At 58.0% G+C, this 20,727-nt stretch overlaps 1 protein-coding gene across 2 annotated transcripts in view; it reads left to right on the top strand.

Moving 5' to 3' along the window:
- Window positions 1-19,905, top strand: part of Kif26a (kinesin family member 26A) — a 36,406-nt gene extending 16,501 nt beyond the window's left edge. The window contains exons 4-16 of one of the 2 annotated variants that reach the window (XM_008825522.2): window positions 1,357-1,547; window positions 7,498-7,687; window positions 11,481-11,693; window positions 12,267-12,360; window positions 12,683-12,945; window positions 13,054-13,237; window positions 13,374-13,536; window positions 13,827-13,989; window positions 14,352-17,262; window positions 18,021-18,226; window positions 18,348-18,368; window positions 18,652-18,802; window positions 19,044-19,905. In XM_008825522.2, the coding sequence (XP_008823744.1) occupies window positions 1,357-1,547; window positions 7,498-7,687; window positions 11,481-11,693; window positions 12,267-12,360; window positions 12,683-12,945; window positions 13,054-13,237; window positions 13,374-13,536; window positions 13,827-13,989; window positions 14,352-17,262; window positions 18,021-18,226; window positions 18,348-18,368; window positions 18,652-18,802; window positions 19,044-19,225 (4,932 nt within the window). In that variant the 3' untranslated portion in view covers window positions 19,226-19,905. The remainder of the gene's footprint in view (window positions 1-1,356; window positions 1,548-7,497; window positions 7,688-11,480; window positions 11,694-12,266; window positions 12,361-12,682; window positions 12,946-13,053; window positions 13,238-13,373; window positions 13,537-13,826; window positions 13,990-14,351; window positions 17,263-18,020; window positions 18,227-18,347; window positions 18,369-18,651; window positions 18,803-19,043) is intronic. The other variant, XM_029559919.1, reaches the window with a different exon arrangement.
- The last annotated feature ends 822 nt before the right edge of the window (window positions 19,906-20,727 follow it).

Below are 20,727 nucleotides of genomic sequence, written 5' to 3'. Positions count from 1 at the left end.
TCTTCCTTTGCCACCACACTCAGCTACGGACCTCACATCTTTCAAGGGAAATTTAGTGATTCAAAAAGAATTCATGGTTGATGTGAGGGAATGACTTGGAGAAGAGGGGCCTGGCCAGCCTGGGTTCTGAGGAAATGCTCAGGAGTGCCTGCCCTGTACACTTACAGGCAGGTGACCCGTAGGGGGTTTCATACAATGTCTGGTGAGCTGTTCTGGGTGTGCCCTTCTGCTCCAGGCCTGCCCTTTTCTGCTGTTGACTTTTCCTTCTTGCAGTGCTGGGGGAGTGGATGCTGCTGGGGACCAGGAGGAGGGTGCTGGGCTTGCACTGGCTCGAGGCTTAGACTGGGCTTTGGACTTGCATGGACAGAGTTCTGCTCTATCACTCAAGAGGGGGTTGGAAGCTGAGGCTCACAAGGGACTGAGCAGGGTGAGGCGTTCCCTGTGGCTTGTCCTGCTGAGGTGTTGACACTTGGCCTTAGGGCTATATCCTTTGAGAGACCCTGAGGACCAAGCTCCTCAGGCCCAGGGTTACCAGACCAGGTCTGTGTCCCGGAAGCCCAGGGATCCCAGCCTTCTGCCAGTGGGGACACAGGTCATGTTGGTCGGGATGTTGACCTCCCCATTCAGGTGGAGTGGAGTGGGGTGCCCTGAAGGGTGAGGAGCCTGGGGCTCTCCAGGAAGAGATCAACTACTTGCCCCGCCCTGCTACGGCTTGGGTCCTCTCCACTCTAGAGCCTGAGGTGGGTTTGCAGAAGCTGTCCTGGGAGCATTTAATTACATTTGTGCTTCATGATGAGTCTGTCTTCCTTTCTAGAATTTATTTTAGCTAATTAGTTGGAAATGCCAGAGTTGTATTTCAGACAGTGGAATGTCATACGTTATCATGTGGGGGACAATTAGTGCTCGTGCCAAATATTTATTGTGGTTTCTTGTCTAATTACTCCTGTGGATGGTCCCAGATGGCCCAAGGGGTGAGGGGTAGGGTCTGTCTGCCTGACCTCTGTGGTCACTACAGAACAGGACGAGGAGGGCTCCACAGTCAGTCCCTTGTAGGGTTGACCTTTCCCTCTGTGGCTGAGCAGACCTGGCATGCCCTGGGATGGGGACATGGGTCCTTACAGCTTGCCTTGGAGGCTAGGCCTTCCCTGCTGGGTCTCAGACTCCCAGGGTCTTCCCAATCACACAGGCAGGGATTTACAAGTGTGGAGGGCCTAGGGTGTGAAGTGAAGCCTCCAGGGTGCTCAGCCTGGGGCAGTAGTTAAACTGTGAGCCTCCAGGGTGCTGTGTTCAGCCTGGGGCAGTGGCTCTCCCTCTGTCCCTTATCTGTTCCTCACTTGAATCTCTCCTTCCCTCCAGGCTGAGGCAGCAGTGGCTGCTGTGGCCGTGGCTGACACAGTTCGAGACTGTCCCCCCACAGCAGGCCCTGATGGTATGTCCAAGGCATGGGGCCGTGGGGCAGCGTGTACATCGGCACTGGTTACCCCGGCCCCGGGCACCTCGGCAGGAGGCTCCACAGGCCCGTCGGCTGCAGCCTCTTTCTTTATACGGTACGTCTTCAGGATCCTGCAGGGAACAGAATGTTGGGGAATGGGGATCCGCAGTTCCCTGGCCCCTGGTGGCCTGTGGGCTAGTTTTAGGAGGACTGTTGTCTCATCCGCGGCCCCGTCAGTCAATCAGGAGGTGGGGCTGTAGGGGCACAGCACTGAGCAGCTCATCTCATGCCCTGACTGGCCTCCTGGGTCCCTGTCTGGGCTCAGATACCTAGAAGTTACAGGCCATTCCCCTACTCCCCCCATGCCACGCTTGAAGACATGGGCTGGCATGGACGTCGTGGTCCGGCCAGAGAGAACAGTATGTTCCAAGGGAGGAGATGGGAATAGAGCATTTTCCCCTATCTGGCCATGGGTGGGTGGGGAGCAGTCTTTAGCCTCAGCCCTGAGGCAGAGCCCTTGGTTCTGCAGACCCAAGACTAGAGTCCTACCCTCACCCGGCAGCCCAAGGGACAGGGATTACAGGATGTAATCGCGGTAATGAGAGGTAATGGTAGCCAGCTGCGGGTCACTGTCCCATTAGCGGCCCGCATGGGCGCTGATAAGCTTGTCTGTATTATGCCGGGCAGCGCGTAGAGGACGTCTTATCAGCCCTGGTCCGGGGGGACTGCAGAGCCTGATGGGGGCATGACGGGACATGTGATTAGGGCATTGTCGGAGCTGGCTGATGAACGCTGTTGTACTGTGCCCTACTGTCTCCTGTGACTGATGTGGCCTCAACCACCACCCCAATTAGGTACAGAGAACCGAGCTGGGACTCTGCAGCTGGGGATGGGTGGGAGTCCTTCTCGGCCTTCTCTCGAGCCCCATGTGCTAGTGGCATTCAGGGGGTTCCTGGGGGGGGGTGCTGGGCATGAGGGGCAGAGCTTGTAGCTGGCCATGTCCCCGCCCTGTTCAGTTCTGATTTCAAGGGCCTCTGCTTTGAGGATTTGGTGGTCTGTGAGGCAGCCATGCTACTGAGGTGGTGCTTGACAGCAGAATTTGAATACCTTCTGGAAAAAGAGATTTTTACGGGGCCACTGGTCTTGAGTCTGGGGGCTACCCAGCACCCTGATCCTGAGGGCCCTGGTACCTGAGTGTGTGGTGGGCGTGCCCCCCACCACTGGGTCATTAACCACCCCATTTTAGTAGCAGGCTCCTGTCAGCCCTTTGTCTCAGCCAGGCTGCTGAGACTCCTCTGCCTGAGCAACACCCTGACCTTGGAAAGTTACCATGGAAACAAAGAAACAAGTGGACTTGGGCGGGGGCAAGAGGCTGGTTTCCCCAGGAGGAGCAGTGCCGACTGCCTGTACTTCTAGCCTGTCAACCATTCTGGATCTCAGTGGGTTCCTGAAGGAAGTGTGTGTGTGTGTGGGGGGGGTGTCTCCACAGGTGATGTCCCTGCGGGGCTGGCATTACTGGTGGGAGACTCATACCAGTGAACTTCGAAACTCTGCACCCACTGCCTGGCATTGTGGATGGAGGACAGAGAGAGGTTCAGACTGAGGGAAGGGCTTGCCCAGGGCGCACCAGGAGGCAATGGAACCTTGGCCCTCACCGCATGGCCTGTGGCATGTGTTGACCGTGTGCTGTTTCCACTTGTATTCTCCCTGAACTTGGAGGGAACATAGTGACCCTTGACCATACCTGTCCCCAGGAGGTCTGCACATGGGGGAGGGGTGCATCTTGAATCTGTGAAGGTGGTCTTGGATGGCAACATAGGGTCGATGAGAGGCCAGGGAGGACAGAGAGGTGTCCATGTGGACTCTGGGAGTGGGCTTCAAGGGCCTAAGAGTGATGGGTACATTTATTCCAATGACACAGAACAGGGCGGGCTCTGTAGTTTGGGTTCTTGAGTCTGGATGCTGCCATCCCCTGTTGCCCCAGGCTGGATACCAGCTTCAGGACTTTTCCTCAGCCACTTCTGGGCACCCTGTCTCCATATGGACTCCACTGTAGTCTCGAGGGTGCTTGAGAGCCCAGCGGGCAGAACAATATCCCCTCAGCTGGGCCTGAGTGGTTGGGTACTGGGTGCATGGCCCGAGTCAGAACTTCGAGGTCAGACTGTGGTGATTGGGTTTTCTTCGAAGGTTGCTGTGAGCGTGACACCCATGCTCTGAGCCCTCCCCCCATGCTCTGAGCCCTCCCCCCATGCTCTGAGCCCTCCCCCCATGCTCTGAGCCCTCCCCCCATGCTCTGAGCCCTCCCGTGGCTGTGCATCTGTGTGTCCTCCTCCAGCTCTGGGAGTGCTCGTCTTCACCAGTGTGTAGCCTCCCTTCTCTGACATGCTCAGAGCTCTGAGGGCTCTGAGCACTGCCCACCAGCCTAGCTGTCCTGCCTTTGGTAGTGGGTGGGCTACCTCCAGGCCTCAGAATCTAGATGTCTTAGGAACACCTGCTGGGGGAGGCGTCTTCCAGGTAGGCTTCAGGCAGGGAGCGTGGTGGGGCTTCATTCTGACACTCATCTGAGTGTCTTTCTGGGTGAACATCTGAGCCCAACGGGAAGAGGTACAAAGGCTCCGACGCTGGGGCTGGGTCCCTGGCTAGGAGGTCTTGACAGAGCAGTCTCTCACCTGCTCTGGCCTCCAGGTAAGGTGTGGTGATGTGGCTCGGGCCTGGGAGGTTTTAGGCAGCAGCTGCCGCCAGCCGAGGTCTTGAGCCCCCTTAGCTGCCTTATAGGACCCCCTGAGGAGCTCCCGTGAGGCAGTCCTGTGGAGGCTTGGTGTGCGGCTTTGCCCTGCCTACCCAACTCAGCCCAGGTGGGCGCTCTGGGTTGGTGGGAACTGATCCGGGGCACAGACCGTCTTCTCAGGGTTCTCAGACACCCACAGACCTCTAAGTCCCTCCGTTTGGAAAAGGTGAGTTTTCTTTGTGAAAAGGAAAAGTATTTTTCTTTCTAGACTCATGAATCCTTGTCCAGAGACAGTGATGGCTCTGGGGCTGCTGTTCAGACTGGCATTTATGAACTGGCTAATTCATGCCCTCAGTCAGGCGTGTGCCAGGCTTCCTGTGAGCTTGGGCTTGGCTTGTATAGCTAGCTGTACACTCCAGAGCCCCGGGTGAGAATAGTACCACAGTAGCAGGAGGCTCTGAGCTGGGGTCCACCTTAGGGCATCAGGACAGGCTTTCCTGGAGGTGGTACTCAGCCTTTCTTAGTCTTCCCTGCAGGGGGAGACTGCTCAGACTTGCCCACTATTCCCTTCAGGACCCCCCCCCCCAAGGCTGCCACTCCCCAGCAGGGCTGAGGTCTTTGGTCCTGGGTTTGGTACCCTATCTTCTCTTAGCCTTGGTGGGGCCCATGCTTTCTGTCTCCACCCCAATGCTCAGAGCCCAGGTTTGTACCTTTACCAGGATGGGTGTCCTCAGGCAGGCCTGACACCCCCTGCCCCCGCCAGACCCCTCTAAGGCCCCTGCAAGCCAAATCGCTGTAGCCCTAGCCACGTGAGGTGCTGATGTCTGGGTTTCATCAAAGAGAAGGAGCCTGTCTTGAGGCCTCAGCCAGGGGCCTGCTATGAGTCATGTTTTGTGAAAGCTGAGCCATAAAGCAGGCGCCTGGAGACTGGGCCTGCTCCAGCAGCTTCTGGCTCCCAACCCCTGGAGATTGTCAGTGGGAGGGAGAGAAAAGGTGCTGCAAAAGTTAGGTAGGATCAAGGGGCTGGCCAGACTGTGTCCAGGAGGTGGCTGGATCAGCTGATGCCTGTGCTATGGTCTCTGGCTCCCCAGAGGGCCACAGAGGGCTGGGCTGTCTGTGGTCTCTTAGCTAAGTCAGCCTTGCCCTCAGCCTCCATCTCACTCTCCCCCCCACCCCCTCCCCATGCCTCCATCTCACTCTCCCCCCCACTCCCTCCCCATGCCTCCATCTCTCCACCCCCTCCCCATGCCTCCATCTCACTCTCCTCCCAACCCCCTCCCCATGCCTTCCTCAGCAGTCTTCCACTGGTGTCCACATCTCGTTTGGAGGAGGGGGATGTGAGTGCCCCCCCATAGCCTTTAGAGCTGGCCCTTCCTGACCTATGGGGAGGGGCCTGGGGATAGGACTTGGATGCAAAGAGCTGCTTCAGGGTGGGTGTGCCTTGACTTCAGCCGTTTGCTGACCAGCATGGGCACCTTGAGGGGTATGGCCACACCTTCCGACCAGTGCTCATGCTAGCAGCCCCTGCGTACTTTCCTTTCCATGAACTCCTGGGAGTAGGTGCCTCTGCACCCCCTTATAGGCAGGGACTCCAGGAAGCCTTGTCCCTCACAGCGGTCCCTGAGTCCCTCCCTGCCCAGCTAGGGTGGTTTAGCTCTCACACTGGGACCCAGCCTTGGGTAGTGCTGGGCAAGGGGTGTGGGGTAGGATGAGGTGAGGTGGGGTCTGGAGTGGCAGGTCCCAAATAGGGCAGTGGTACGAAGAGCCCCTGAACTGATGTCAAAGCAGAGGATGCGACTCTGCCCGAGGTGGCCCTCCGGCGGCTGCCGTGCCCCCAGCTTCTACGGGAGTGTAGCCTGGGTTGCAGTGCAGGGTCCTTCTTGCTTTGACCTTCACGATGTGCAGTCATGCAGGTGACAGTGTTGGCCTCTCTTGCCCATGGTTTGCTGGATGCTGCTTGTACAAATGGGTGAGAAACGATCGAGAATGCTTTCTTATAATAGGGCTCCTTTGAGCTTTGCAAACACACGGACTCAGGCAGGTACTGGGCAAATGCTTAAGGCACCGTTTGAGGCTTGAGGGGGTTCTGGGGTACAGAAGCCACCACTGCCAAAGAACTTGAGACTCAGGGCTCTTCCTGGGTGGGGGCCCTGTGCTCCCTAACCTTGGCTCTGCCTGGCGCGTGCTGGTGCTGCTGCGGCCCTGTTAAGGAGTCTACCATGCGTCGTAGATTACTTTTATTTTCCATGATGACACCTCACTAGGAAGAAGCTGTCCCTGGGGCCTCTTAAAAGACAGCTCCTATTAAAGATGAGAGGGCTTACCAAAACGCCAGGCCCAGAGGTGGGGGTGCTATAGAGGGCCCCAGGCTCTGGGCCCTTTCACATTCGGAGAGACAGCCAGGGTCACCCAGGTGTGTGTTACACAGGTGCTATCCTAAGGTCCCCGTGCCAGAGTTATGGGTTGGGACTTTGTAGCCCTGGCTGCCCACAGACAGGATGTGAGCCCTAGACTTGCTCAGAGGACTCTGAAGGGGCAGGTGTGTTGGAGGGCACTTGGGGACACCGGTGGGGAGGGCTGGGGGCTGCAGGGAAGCAGGACAGAGAGCTGACCTTGGGGATGTGTCCCTGGAGTATGATTACCTTGAAGAAAGGTGTGAAGGTGTGAGGGTCTATACTGTGTGTGTCCATGCCTGTCCATGTACCTGTGTCAGGCGCCCTGAGAGTCCACTAGTGACCAAACGTGTTAGAACCCCCTCCATGGTGTGCTGAGTTCCAGGTGTGGGCTCAGTCCTGGGTCTTCCAGGCCAGTATACAGTGAGAGGTGAGGCAGTCTTTGTCTTGGGGACTGGGGTACAGTTGTTATGGGGGTAGCATCAGTTGAGCTCCTCTGTATGCAAGTGCTGTGCGAGTACCCTTGCCCTGAATATATTAGTTCTTTAGGGCCATATACAAGGGCCTCTAGGGTCATATCGTTCCATTTTAGAGATGAAAAAACTGAAGCACAAAGATGCTAAGCCAACATACATACCCTGGTCCTGAAGCTGCACTCTTGCTGTCCTATCCTTTCAAAGCCTCTGCAGGGTTAAGACGGTGCCTTCAGGACCCAGCACAGGGCCGAGAGCAGTCCTGTGTCCATCTGTCCTGGCCATGGCCCCAGCCTGGGATCCCACTTGGAGAAATGGAGTTCAGGCTGTACAGCCACAAGAATTTCTGGCTACCTTTTCGGAGCACCTCCCCACACGGCTGACGGAGTTTGAGGGTGGGACAGCCTGGTGTGTGCCCAGACACGGTGGTAGCTGATGGTATACACTGAGCACTCTGCCTCTCCTCCCCAGGGCTGCCCAGAAGCTCAGCCTGGCCTCCAAACGCAAGAAGCACCACCCGCCACCTGCGCCTACCACCCGAGGCACATCCACCTATCCCACGGACTTCAGTGGCACCCTGCAGCTGTGGCCGCCCCCGGTGCCCCCCTGCCTGTTCAGGGTTGCCTCCAAGGCCAAGGAAAATCCCAGCAGCTTTGGAAAGGTAAACCCAGCCTGAGGTCAGGTGGTCTGGTTGTGGCAAGACCGGGGCTATCTGATAAGGTGTGGGAGATACAGTGCCCCACCTCCTTCTCAAAACTGTGCCCAAGAGGGTACAAGGGACCTGTGGAACTGGGGCCATGGGAAATGGTGGGAGCAGCCTGTCCTCAGGTCTTAGGGACATGTGCTAGGATAGCCATGTGGTAGGGCTTATGAGACTGAGGGCAGGGGCTGATCTGAGAGCTCCCTTCTTGCCTTGTCCCCACCGGGCACTGCCTTGAAGTGGGGCTAGGTGAGTCAGGGTGTCCAGGCAGCCCAGCTCAGATGGGTTTCAGCTGGGAAAACTGAGGCCTGGAGAGGGTGGGCCCTGTGGGCGATGGAACAGGCTGGCTGGCTCCAGACCTTCTCCCAGGAGTTCTGACTGAGTAACTGTGGTTGCCGGCCCTCTGAGAGGGGAGAAGCCCCTGCCCCCCAGCCCCAATGGGGTACTCCTGTGCCAGGATTGTGCAGGATCTGTAGAGGTGAAGTGGGCCCTATGCCCTTAGGGAGGAGAGCTAACTCTTACAACCACTGGGGGGTTGCTGGACTCTGGCCAGTGTTTTCCCCTGACCCTCTGCCCGCTCTAGGGTGGTACCCCTTTCCAGGACCCTGAGAGTGATGGGGTTGGGGCTCTCTCAGTCCTGCCTAGTGCAGATACCGCCTCACTTGGCACTAACCCTGCAGGCTTGCTCCTGAGAAGATGGTCAGGCCAGGCTAGGGGGAGTGGCCTCCCCAGGGACAGGGACTAGAGAGGAAGCCCATGTGTTTTTAGACCTTCCTTCTAGAAGGCAGATCTCCTGTGGTGGATCCCCAGAGGAAGGAAGCATCCTCCAGACAGGACTGCCCAAAGTGGGCAGTTGTAGGCAGGTGGGAGAGCCTGGGGCTCCTTCAGGCCCAGCTGACTGTGCACCCTCTTAACATTAACATTGTGGGTGGCTTTCACTCTGGGACTGCCTCCAGCAGGGTGAGTCTGAACATCAGTCTTTTGCTCTTGGCTCCATGTGTATTGTGATTAGCCAGGCAACCCAGCTGTCTTGATGCTGTTGGGCCATTCTGTAAAGTCTGTCCTAGAGTCGCTGATTCTGTGCTACTGCCCAGCCTAGAGTGGGGGGAGGGGGACAAAGGCAGCCCATCTCCTTTTAGGACTGTCAGTGTACTCAGTGACAGGTAACCCCACCTGCCTCTGTGCCCTGCTCTGCTGGGAGCTGGGAGGTGGGAGTGCTCCTGACCCCCACTTCCTGTCCTGTCAGGCTTTGGCTGCCCCCACCTTGCACATGGGCAGTGCTTGGTATGTAAAGCTGGTGGTATCAGCCCTGTCTAGTGAGAGAGAGAGGGAGGTTGGGCCCGGGCCTGTGTGTCTTAGGCTCCCCAATACCCTCTCCTGGGACAGGCAGGTGAGTCTCACTGGCCAGGTTGCCACTGCCCTGGCTGTGTGGGGTGTACCCCACAGGGCTGGGCTGAGGCTTGAGGAAGAATGGCTGGAGGTCTAGGACCAGCCTGGCCACTTAGCTCATCTGTCCACCAGGCTTCTCCTCAGAGGTTGTGGTGGGTGTGGGGACAGTTGTCTGTCTCGTGACAGTGGGATAGGGAGTTACAGACTCCTTTCGGGGACATTGTGTCTTGGGACTGCAGTTCTGTTTGGGGGGCCTGCCAAGTCTCTGCCTCCTCTTGTAGCCAGCCCCCCACCAAGTGTTCCTGCAAAGAGAGAGGCCTTCAGCCATCTTTCTGGTGACCCTAGACCATCCAGCACTTCCCCACAGACCAGGTGCCCTGGCCTGTTAGCCACCCCGAGTCCCCTGCGCCCCTGTGCCCCTCCCAGGCACTCTGTTATTAGCACTAACGTCATATCCTCAGAAGTGCCTCCTGAAAGGCGTTTAATATTGTCACAGAAAAGAAGTTAGATTACATTCAGTTTCTGACATTAATGTGCACTTAAGATAATTCATCATATCGTGGTATTAAAAAAGACATCTCTGGTGGTGGGTGCTCAGTGGTGTCCCTCCCTGTCTCCAGCCTGGGCCACCTCTGGGGAGCTGGAAGCCCTGTTTTTATGCAAAATGTGCCTCCCCTCCCCCGCAGCTCTCCTGCAGCTTTGTGACGTCTGCACATTTGGGGGACGAGGATGCTCTTGTCTCCTGAGAGACCCTGTCATTTCCCTGAGGTAATGACAGGTTCTCTCAGCAGACAATGGACCGGTGGGGGGCGGGCAGTGAGGGGCAGGCTGGAAGGGCGCCCTGCTCAATCCCCTCCCTACCCGGGGACTCAGGATTAGTGTCTCTACTCAAGAGGCACCAGGGTACGGCAGAGCCAGATAGCTGCTTCCCTAGGCCTCTCCTCCCCGCCAGGCATCCTCTCACATCTCCAGAACCCATTTGGCTCCTGAAGCGGTGAGGAGCTCATGCTGGAAAAGAAACTGCCAAAAATTACCGGGAAGTGCACATTTTCGTCTGCACTGCAGCAGCGTTTGAAATGAAATAGTTTTGTTCATGTCTCTGGAGAATAAAAGAATCGATTCTTGCCTGATGGAGCCCAGGTTCTGACTAGTACAATAACCAAGTGTCCCTTCCCTCCTCCCTACTCCCCGAACGTGGGACACTTGACTCCACAGGAGACTGCATTTCAATGTGCCACGTGTCCACGGGGACAGAGCCCACAGTGCTTGTTTGAAACACTCCCCCCAAACCAATTTTGCAACGTTATGTGTCTGTCACTTACAATTAAATCTTTGAAAAATATTGGTTCTGAAATGAGTCTCTGGTAATTTGATTTATACCAAGTCAGAGATTTCATTGGAGAATGGACTCTGTGGCCTCCAGGAAAGGGAGGCCCTAACTCGGGGGCTCTTGAGGAAATAGCCTGCTTTACACCTGCCTCCAGACTCCCTCGCCTGCATCACTGCATCTGTGTGTGTATGTGTGTAGGGGGGACTCTGTTGTCCATGCAGGTTTGGGGTCCTGCAGTGCAGCTTGCTCTGGCGTCTTGGGCCCCCCTTGTGTTTTCTCTGAGGGTTTCCCTGCTGGTTCAGGGCCTTCCTGATGCTGGCACAGGCAGAGGGCACACTGGGATCTGCTTTGGGTTCTAGAAACACGCTCTGGTCCTGCCATGACCCAGGCCGACCAGTCACTAGCAGTGCTCTAGGAGCTCGTGCCCACCCGTCCCCTCCTCCACCCTTCCCAGCCTCAGTTTCCCCACACTAGGGCATAAGAGATAAGATTTCAGAATTCCCCTCTTTTCTTGGAGAGGATTCTTATTCTCATGAGACGTTAATCCCACCCTGGCTCTGCCCCTTCGGGAAGTTTTGAGAGCCTGGCTTCCTGGGCTGGCTCCGGGGAGAAGCAGCAAGCCTGGAGTTTCCCCACACAGTCCCTCGGGCCTCTGAGGCCCTTCACCCTTCCGTGGGTTCATTCACTTGTTCATCCCATAGGTGTGGCCGCCTTATTCCTTGGGTGCAAGGGCATCTAAGGACCTTGGCCTAGGGCTGTGACTAGCAGAAGATGAGAGGCCCCAGAAGGAGAAATGCCTGGGCGGGCAAGGGGTGCTCTCCTGCTTCCCTGCCTCGCCCTGTCCCTGGCTTCGTTTTCTGTCTGCCCCGCTGACCTCATGTGGGATCTGCTCCAGCGGCATTCTGGCCGGCCGTGTCGGTGCCCATGCCGAGGCCTGGTCCGCTGTCCTGACTCGTGCTTGCTTTTCCTGCCCTGTAATTAGCTCCCAGCTGGGTTGAGGGTGGTGCTCAGATGCCTGTTTCTGCCCGCCTCTAGGTGAAGGTTATGCTGCGCATCTGGCCGACTCAAGGAGCCCAGCGCTCGGCTGAGTCCACATCCTTCCTGAAGGTGGATGCTCGGAAGAAGCAGGTGACCCTCTATGACCCGGTTTCTAGGCTCCCAGGCTGTGCAGGCCTCAGGCACGCCCCTACAGCACCAGTTCCTAAGATGTTTGCCTTCGACGCCATCTTCCCCCCTGACTCTGAGCAGGTACGGCGGGGTGGAGCGCCTGGGATCTGATCTGAGCTGTTTCTGTAGAGCCAGAGTCTAGCTGCCTTGTTACCCTTCTGGGTCTGCCTCCCTATCAACCCAGCTTGATGTCTCCTCAGCTTCTGTCTAGTTCTCCAGACCAAGTACTGAGAGAACACTGAGCTTTTCAAGTGCCTACCTCCTAGGAAACTTCCTTAACAGTGCTGTACCACCCTGGATTCCAGTGACACCGGGTACCCGAATAGCACACTACTATGGTCGCTATGACCATAATTTCTTGTGCTGTGTGGTTTTTTCTGTACTTGGTGGGGCATCTGGACATATGTGCCCGGCCAGCACATCCTGTGTGTGTTGCCTGTATCCTGTCTGCTGACTTGTGTGTCCTGTGCCTTCTGTATGAACATGAGAGAGTTCTGTGTTCCTGACCTATGTCTGTCAGCTCAGCTGTCTCATGGGTTTGCTGCCTACATGTGACAAGGACAGACAGGCCTTGAGTTTGTAGATGTGGCAGAAGGTAATGCCACAGCCCTTTGATGCTGGCACCTGCCTGATCCCTACTGGGTTCTTCCCCAGGCGGAGATCTGCTCAGGGGCTGTGACTGATGTGCTGCAGTCTGTGGTTGGTGGGGCTGATGGCTGCATTTTTTCCTTCGGCCACGTGAACCTTGGTAAGTGCTCTGTCACCTCTGTGTACCCTTGATGCCTTCTTCTAACTGCTGCTGCCCCTGTCCCCAATCTTCGTTGCTGCTCTCATGGATCCTGGTCCTGGGTGAGGGAGGAGGTGGTCTTCTGTGTAGGTGTGGGGGTAAGGATCTCACTTGGAAGCTGAGGTGGGCCAAGCCAGAAAGCAGAGGGCTGGGAGTGGCTGGAGGAGGGTCCCAGGCCTCCAAGATTGGCCCTGAGGACCCTGGGCAGGTTTCCATATCTGACAGGGCTCTTGAGGGTGTGTTGTGGGAGTATGGGTGGTTCTTACATGCTCCTGTCCCCCAGGTAAGTCGTATACCATGATCGGGAAGGACAGCTCACCCCAGAGCCTGGGCATTGTGCCCTGTGCCATCTCCTGGCTCTTCAGGCTCATCGATGAGCGCAAGGAGAGGACAGGTACACGTTTTTCTGTACGTGTGTCTGCCGTGGAGGTGTGTGGCCGTGACCAGAGTCTGCGGGACCTGCTAACTGAGGTGGCCTCGGGCAGCCTTCAAGACACCCACTCTCCGGGCATGTACCTGCGGGAAGATCCTGTGTGTGGGGCACAGGTGCGCCAATCAAAGCCAGTGACCTTTCTGGGGCTATGGAGGTGGGGAGCACTGTGTTTAGGTCTGAGCCACTGAAGGCATGTGGGCCTCTGCCTCCTTCTCTTACAGCTACAGAACCAGAGTGAGCTGCGGGCGCCCACAGCAGGGAAAGCTGCCTTCTACCTGGACGCAGCCCTAGCTGCCCGCAGCACCAGCCACCCTGGCTGTGGGGAGGATGCCCAACGTAGCTCCCACATGCTCTTCACGCTCCATGTATACCAGTACCGTGTGGAGAAGTGCAGTCAGGGAGGAAGTAAGTGCCCAGGAGGCCCTGCCCACAGAGTTGCTTGCCCCCAGGTTGCCTCATAGGCATCTCTGCCTGCCTGCGTGGGCTGTGGGACAGGATCTGAGTACCCAGACCCCAGCACCTACTTGTATTATGCTTTCAGTGTCTGGAGGCCGCAGCCGCCTGCACCTCATCGACCTGGGCGGCTGTGAGGCAGCGCTCAACAGGAGCGGGGAGTCTGCCGGGGGACCCCTGTGTCTTTCTCTGTCAGCTTTGGGCAGTGTCATCTTGGCCCTGGTCAACGGGGCTAAGCATGTGCCCTACAGGTGGGTGTGGACGTGTGGGCAGGCCACCAGTGGGGTGGCCTCTAAGAAGCCGGCCATGCTGATGTCCAGCATATCTGAGGACCTCAGTGTAGGGGTGATGGTGGTTTCTGGAGCTTGGGGTGCAGGGACAGGTGGATGCAGATACCAAGGCCAACCCAGAGCTCTAGACATGGCCCCCAGCCCATGGAGAAGCCTGCCTCCCCTTTACCAGCCCCGTGGTTCACGCTTCACTTGGCCTCCCACCTTGATGGGCCCTCCCTGTAGCCTCTGAGCACCTCCTTGATTTGTAGGGACCACAGACTCACCATGCTGCTGCGGGAGTCCCTGGCCACTGCCAACTGCCGTACCACCATGATTGCACACATCTCAGACTCGCCGGCCCACCACGCAGAAACACTCGGCACTGTGCAGCTGGCTGCCCGCATTCACCGCCTGCGCAGGAAGAAGGTCAAGGTGAGTTCTAGTTCCTGTTGCCCACTGAGGGGCTCCTGGCTCCCACATTCTCTATAGGCTCTGTAAGATATCAGAGAGAGGGGGCAGTATGTATGCTCAGGTAGGGGTGGGTCTCCTGTGCTTCCAGAAAAGAGCCCAGCCCAAATCCCTGATACACTAGGTAGAGTTGGAGCTCCTTACAATAGGGTTTGTGTTGTAAGGGGACATGGACATCATCCCTAGTAGGGAACTTCACGGGACCATGGTTTCCATGGTCCTATGCTGCTGAGAGTGAGGGGTCCAGGGAAGAGGAGGTGAGGTGGGGACCAGAGCCCAGTGCAGACAGAGGCAGAGGCTCATGGGTTTTGCTTTGCTGCCCCCAGTATGCGTCCAGCTCCTCTGGAGGGGAGAGCTCCTGTGAGGAGGGCCGGGCCCGACGCCCCCCCCACCTGCGGCCCTTCCACTCACGGACCGTGGCCCTGGATCCTGACCGCTCGGCTTCTGGCCTGCCTGGTGACCCAGACTACTCATCCAGTAGCGAACAGTCGTGTGACACAGTCATCTATGTGGGCCCTGGTGGTACAGCGCTGTCAGACCGTGAGCTCACTGACAACGAGGGCCCCCCTGACTTTGTGCCCATCATCCCTGCACTGAACCGCCGCAGGCCCTCTGAGGGCCCCCGGGATGCCGACCACTTCCGTTGCAGCACTTTTGCGGAACTGCAGGAACGTCTGGAGTGCATTGATGGCAGTGAGGGATGCCCTGGACCCCAGGGTGGCTCTGATGGAAGTCAAGCCAGCCCTGCCCGAGGGGTCAGAAAGCCCTCCCTACCTGAGGCCACATCTCCCAGGAAGGCTGTGGGTCCCCCAATGGCCACCAGCACCCCTCGTGGTAGCCCTGGGCAAGATACTCAACGGGGCACCCCTGAGCTCTGTAAAACTGGTGCCCAGGGTGACCAGAGAGTGGATGGTACCCGGCCTGAGTCACCAGCCCCAGACAAGACCATGGCAGGTGGGGGCAGGAGACCACTGCCCAGCCCGGCCCCTCCACCACTTCGGCAGCCTGAAGCTCGAGGTGCCTCCGTGGAACCTGGGGGAGAGGGCCCTGACAGTGTGGTGCGGACACCCCCTGTGGGCATGAGTGGGCAGGTGGCCCTGTCCCCACTGCTCCCGGACACAGCTTTTCCTTGTCCGTCTGCTCATGGACGCCATCTGGAGCGCGGCCTGCTGACCACCACAGTGACCCTTCAGCAACCAGTAGAGCTAAACGGCGAGGACGAGCTGGTGTTCACAGTGGTAGAAGAACTGCCCCTAGGGGGGCTTGCAGGGGCTGCACGGCCCTCCAGCCTAGCCAGCTTGGGCAGTGACTGCTCCCTGCAGGCCCTGGCCTCAGGCTCAAGGCCAGTCAGCATCATCAGTAGTATCAACGATGAATTTGATGCCTACACCTCACAGGTGTCCGATAGCTCAGGAGGCCCTGGGGAGCCCCTAGAGGGAGCAGCCTGGGCTGGTAGCAGTCCTGCCTCATCCATTGGCTCATGGTTGAGTGAGGTTGGTGTCTGCTTGGCTGAAAGTCACAGTCCTACGCCACAGCCTCCCTTCGGCCCTGACTCTTCAGCAGGGCCTGGTCCACCAGAGTTCCCTATCCCAGACAGCTCCCTGGAGGACAGCAGCTTCAGGTCCTCAGAGCATAGAAGACCAGAGAATCCTGGCTCAGCCCGGAGTCCCCATCTCGGGGAGGCAGTTGCAGCGGCCCCAGCCCAACCTGGCAGAGAGCCCTGGGCTGGGTTCTTACATGAGGCAGCCTCAGCCCAGACCATCCACTCCAGTCTCCCACGGAAACCCAGGACTACCTCAACAGCCAGCCGTGCTCGCCACATCCGGGGTCCATGCAGTCCTGGAGGCCTATTTGAGGATCCCTGGCTGCTCCGGGCAGAGGACAGTGACATGCCCCAGATGACCTCTGTAGGTGGGGCCCCCGGCCCAACCCCAGGCTCCCCTCGGCTGCCTGAGACCCAGATGATGCTGGCTTGTGCCCAGAGAGTGGTGGACGGATGTGAGGTGGCAACCAGAGTGGCCCGTAGGCCCGAGGCTGTGGCTCGGATCCCACCACTGCGGAGGGGAGCCACCACGCTAGGAGTGACCACACCTGCTGCATCTTACGGAGACACACCAGTGGAGGCAGTGGTCTATTCGGGAAGCCTGAAGGCCACCTCCAACAGCAAGAAGAGTGTGGCTTCCAAGGGGGCCTTTTTCCCAAGGTCTAGTGGTGCAGCCCCGCCAACCCCTCCTGTGCGCAAGTCTAGCCTGGAACAGAGCATGGCCTTGACCCCCACTCAGGCCCTGGGGCTGACCCGGACAGGGACTGCCTCTGTTTTCCGAGAAGAGGAGGCCAGGCCCAGTGGCCGGGCTGACCACTCAGGTCCCAAGGCCACATCTAGCCTGAAGGCCAGGGCTGGGAAGATGGAGCTGACACACCGTCCCACTGGCCACACGTCCTTGGAGCGGTACGAGGGCCTGGCACATGGCAGTGGCAAGGTCAGAGAAGTCCCAGGGCGGCCACCCCGGGCTGTGCCCAGGTTGGGTGTGCCACCCACCAGCCCCCCACCTGGACCAGCTCCTGCCTGTAGGGGCAGCCCAGCCAAGGGTGTGGGAGCATCGAAGCTCCCAGCTGGTGGGGCCAAGGGCCGTAGTTTAGGGGCCAGTACCTCTCGAGCTCTGGGTGCTTCAGTGAAGCCTTCGGCCCCTGTGGTAGGCAAGACCCCTGCTGGCCCTGTGCCAGGTCCCCGGACAGCTCCACGGTCTGTGCCTGGCGTTGGAGCCAAAGCTGGCCGGGGCACCATCATGGGCACCAAGCAAGCGCTCCGGGCTGCCCACAGTCGTGTCCATGAGCTGGCAGCCAGTGGAGCTCCTGGCAGAGGTGGCCCCTCGTGGGTCTCAGCAGACTCCGACAGCGGCAACGACAGTGGTGTGAACCTAGCTGAGGAGCGGCCACCCATGAGCCCCGCCCTGCCCTCCCCCTACAGCAAGGTGACCGCACCAAGAAGGCCTCAGCGCTACAGCAGCGGCCATGGCAGCGACAACAGCAGTGTGTTGAGTGGGGAACTTCCACCCGCCATGGGCCGCACAGCTCTCTTTTACCACAGCGGCGGCAGCAGCGGCTACGAGAGCATGATCCGGGACAGTGAGGCCACAGGCAGTGCCTCTTCAGCCCCGGACTCCATGAGTGAGAGCGGGGCTGCCTCCCCGGGTGCCCGTTCCCGCAGCCTCAAGTCCCCAAAGAAGAGGGCCACAGGTGAGCAGTGGTGTGAGCCTCTCTGGGCATACCGCTTCGCAGTTTATAGACCTGGGACATGATTGACAGTGAAGTTGGCCACCCCAGGGTCCTGTGTGTCCCGACCCTCCCAGCAGCTGGATCTTGTAACCTCATGCCTGGGGCGCCCCAGCCATATCTGTGGGTGCCCCTTCCTGGTCTCCAGGCCATGAGCCTGGCCCCTCTACTCTCGTACCTTACCCTGTGTGATCTCTGGCAGTCTTTACAGATACCAGGTGTGCGTAGTCCTTGGCAGTTTATAAGCATGCAGGAGATTCTCAGTGGATCCGTATAGCCTCTACAGTTTATAAACTTAGAGAGACCTGACGCTCGTGATGTTCAGATTATGGCATACACGATGTCCTTTGACACCTCATTATAAACAGACTTGGGGCTTTGCTGCATGCATAGGTGCATAGCCCTCTACAGTTTATAACTACTCCCAGTGTGTTGTCCTCTAGCCCCTACACTGCCCCAGAAGCTGGTCCTCAACCCTGTCAGAGTTAGCTAGGCAAGGACTTGGGTGCAAGCTAGACCTTGGGCTCAGGGCCACTCTCCCTACCCAGTGTCCCAGCTGTCCTGGACCCTGTGCCAGTGTTCTCTGGGCCCCTCCCTATCGGGAGCGGAAAGGGTATGAGTTGGGCTGCTGCCCTGTGAGCAGTTGATGTGGCTGTGTAGATGTGTCTAGAGCTTGGAGTTTTCTTGGCTCTGTTTACCAGGTACCTGGCTCTTTGTTCTAGGCCTGCAACGGCGGCGGCTGATCCCGGCTCCGCTACCTGATGCTGCTGCCTTGGGCCGCAAACCCAGCCTTCCTGGGCAATGGGTGGACCTGCCCCCACCCCTGACTGGCTCTCTGAAGGAGCCCTTTGAGATCAAGGTATACGAGATTGATGATGTGGAACGCCTTCAGCGGCACCGCCCACCCCTGCGGGAGGACACAGCTCAGGTCAGGGAGGCTGCGGTCAGAGGCTGGGAACACTGGGGTGGCCGGGAGGGCTATCTGATGGGCTTTATGGACCTGCAGATGTGACCAGGTAGTCCCTGACTTCACCTTCTCTTGTCCACAGCCCTCTCAGGATGTGGAGAAGGTAGGAACCAGCCTGGACCATCTCTGAGCTTGTGGCGGCCCTTGGTATCCCTGGGCAGGGATGGGTGACTGGAGGGGCTCCTGAGACACCACTGCTGTCTCCATGGAGCCGGAACTCCTGGCATGGACCCTCTTAAGTCTCCCCTTCTCACCTTGGAGGATTGGCTGGGTGTCTATGCAGGCCTAGTAGATGAAGGGGGAGGGGCATAGCTAAAGCCAGCAGGAATGGGAGCAAGTCCCTGCCTTCTGTATCTGAACCTACCCTGCTTGTCCCCCACCACCAGGGCCCTGTGTGCATCCGCTCTAAGCTGCGACTGGCAGAGCGCAGGCAGCAGCGACTGCTGGAGGTGCAGGCCAAGCATGACCGTCTCTGTGAGGAACTGGCTGAGACCCAGGGCCGGCTAATGGTGGAGCCCGGGCGCTGGCTGGAGCAGTGTGAGTGCCCTGTTCTCTCTGCAGCTGAACTGTGGGAAACATGGCAGGTTCCGTCAGGACCTGGGATCCAGGATCCTGCTCCCTAATCTGCCCCTAGGCTGTCCCGAATGTCCACAGCTGCTCTCATGCAACAGATGGTGTGTGTGGTGGGGTCTGCTGGGCCAGTGCCTCTCATTAAGGACTTCGGGGAGCCTGGCTGCTGCTCCGGCCCCTGACTTGACCCTATCTCGTCCCTCTCCAGTTGAGGTGGACCCAGAACTGGAGCCCGAATCGGCTGAGTACCTGGCGGCCATGGAACGAGCCACGGCTGCCCTGGAGCAGTGTGTGAACCTGTGCAAGGCCCATGTCATGATGGTCACCTGCTTTGACATTGGTGTTGCTGCCACTACTGCTGTGCCTGGGCCGCAAGAGGTGGATGTTTGAGGCCAAGTGCTGGACCTGGGCGGGGACACGCAGGGAGTGTGAAGACAGGATGTGGGATGGAGTGAGGATGTGGAGGGGGTTGGAGGGTTGAGGACGCAGAGGGGGTCTGTGCGGGACCAGGGGGGTCTCGAAGAGAAGATGGAGCATGGGAAAGGGGAGGGAGGGCCAGGCCGGTGGACAGAGAGAGCACAGAGACCGAAAGACCGTCACCACCCAGACAGCCACGCAAGTGCCTTTAACCTCGAGTAGGCCATTTCTCCTTTTCTAATTTGGTGCTACAGACTCAAGACAGAGACCAGCAGAGTCTCAGCCTGGGCGGCTCCAGCTGCCCTAGGCAGGCTAAGCCGGTTGTTTGTTTCTGATTTTGCCTTCCTTACAGCCAAGCAGTTTTGTGTAGCAGGGCAGACCTGTGCTGGCCAGCTGCCTTTTAGGACTGGGCTGCTTTCCCTTTGTGAGCAGCTCTCTCTTAGAGGCCACAATAGTGGTTGCTGCCCACTGCAGCAATCCACCGAGTGGGGACAGTCCCCTCCCTTCCCTGAGGGCCCCACTCTGTTAATGAGGACACCAAGGGCTACAGGCAAGGGCGGGGTCACAAGCACACAATGCTTTCTTCAACGGCAGGAATTCATACCAAAACCACAAGCAAAAACAAAAAAAAAAACAAAAACAAAAAAGCCACACACACAATGGGACAAACCACTGCCCAAAAAGCCGGGTGCGGGTTTTTGTAAAAGTTCTGTTAGTGTCGTATTTTTGTATCATTTTGCTTATAAACATGGAATTTGCAGTGGTTTGAAGACAAATGATCTACATTTTTATGGTTTTCTACTGAAGGTGTTTCTAGGGCCTTGGCATCTGTCTTTTCAAATGCAGATGAGGGATGAGCCTGCCAGCCTGTGATGTGGCCCACATGCAGGCTCATGCTTTCTGTCCTGAACGTGGAGTATTTTATAAGCGTCCAGACCTTTGTACAAATGTACAGATAACATCTTGCTACAGTTTTTATTTGTGAATAAAAGATGCATTGATTGTTCACGTGGCTCTGAGTTCATCGGGTGCCCCTGATGCACTGACATTCCAGGGTGTTGGGGGCTGAGGGAGCAGCAGAGTGTCCGGGAGGCATCCACGTGTCTGAAGGGTTTTTAGGGAGTTGTGCTGAGAACCTGCTGTCTGCTCACAAGGCGGCGAGAGGCCAGCTAGGGTTTAAACGCATGCTTCCTCTCTAACCACACAAGGCCCTTTGTGGCCCCACCAAGATCCTGGGTCCCGAGGGTAAAGTGTGGAGCTAGTCTTGGGAGCAGGGCTGGTGAGAAGCGGGCTTTGGCATGGCTGCCAGCACCAACTGCGGTATAGTACCCGGGGAAATCGCAACCCAGAAAGGCTTGGTTTCTTCCCTTTGTTCCTTGCCTGCCTTCCAGAACCTGGGTACATGGGAGCCCCCACGGCGGGCACGCTCCTCCCGTGACGAGGCAGTCCCGGCTCTGTCTTGGCTGTTCTCTGGA

The sequence above is a fragment of the Nannospalax galili genome, unplaced genomic scaffold (genome assembly GCF_000622305.1).
Source record: "Nannospalax galili isolate Female #2095 unplaced genomic scaffold, S.galili_v1.0 scaffold188, whole genome shotgun sequence".
NCBI classification, from domain to species: Eukaryota; Metazoa; Chordata; class Mammalia; order Rodentia; family Spalacidae; genus Nannospalax; species Nannospalax galili.
This window is presented reverse-complemented; position numbering and strand designations above follow the sequence as displayed.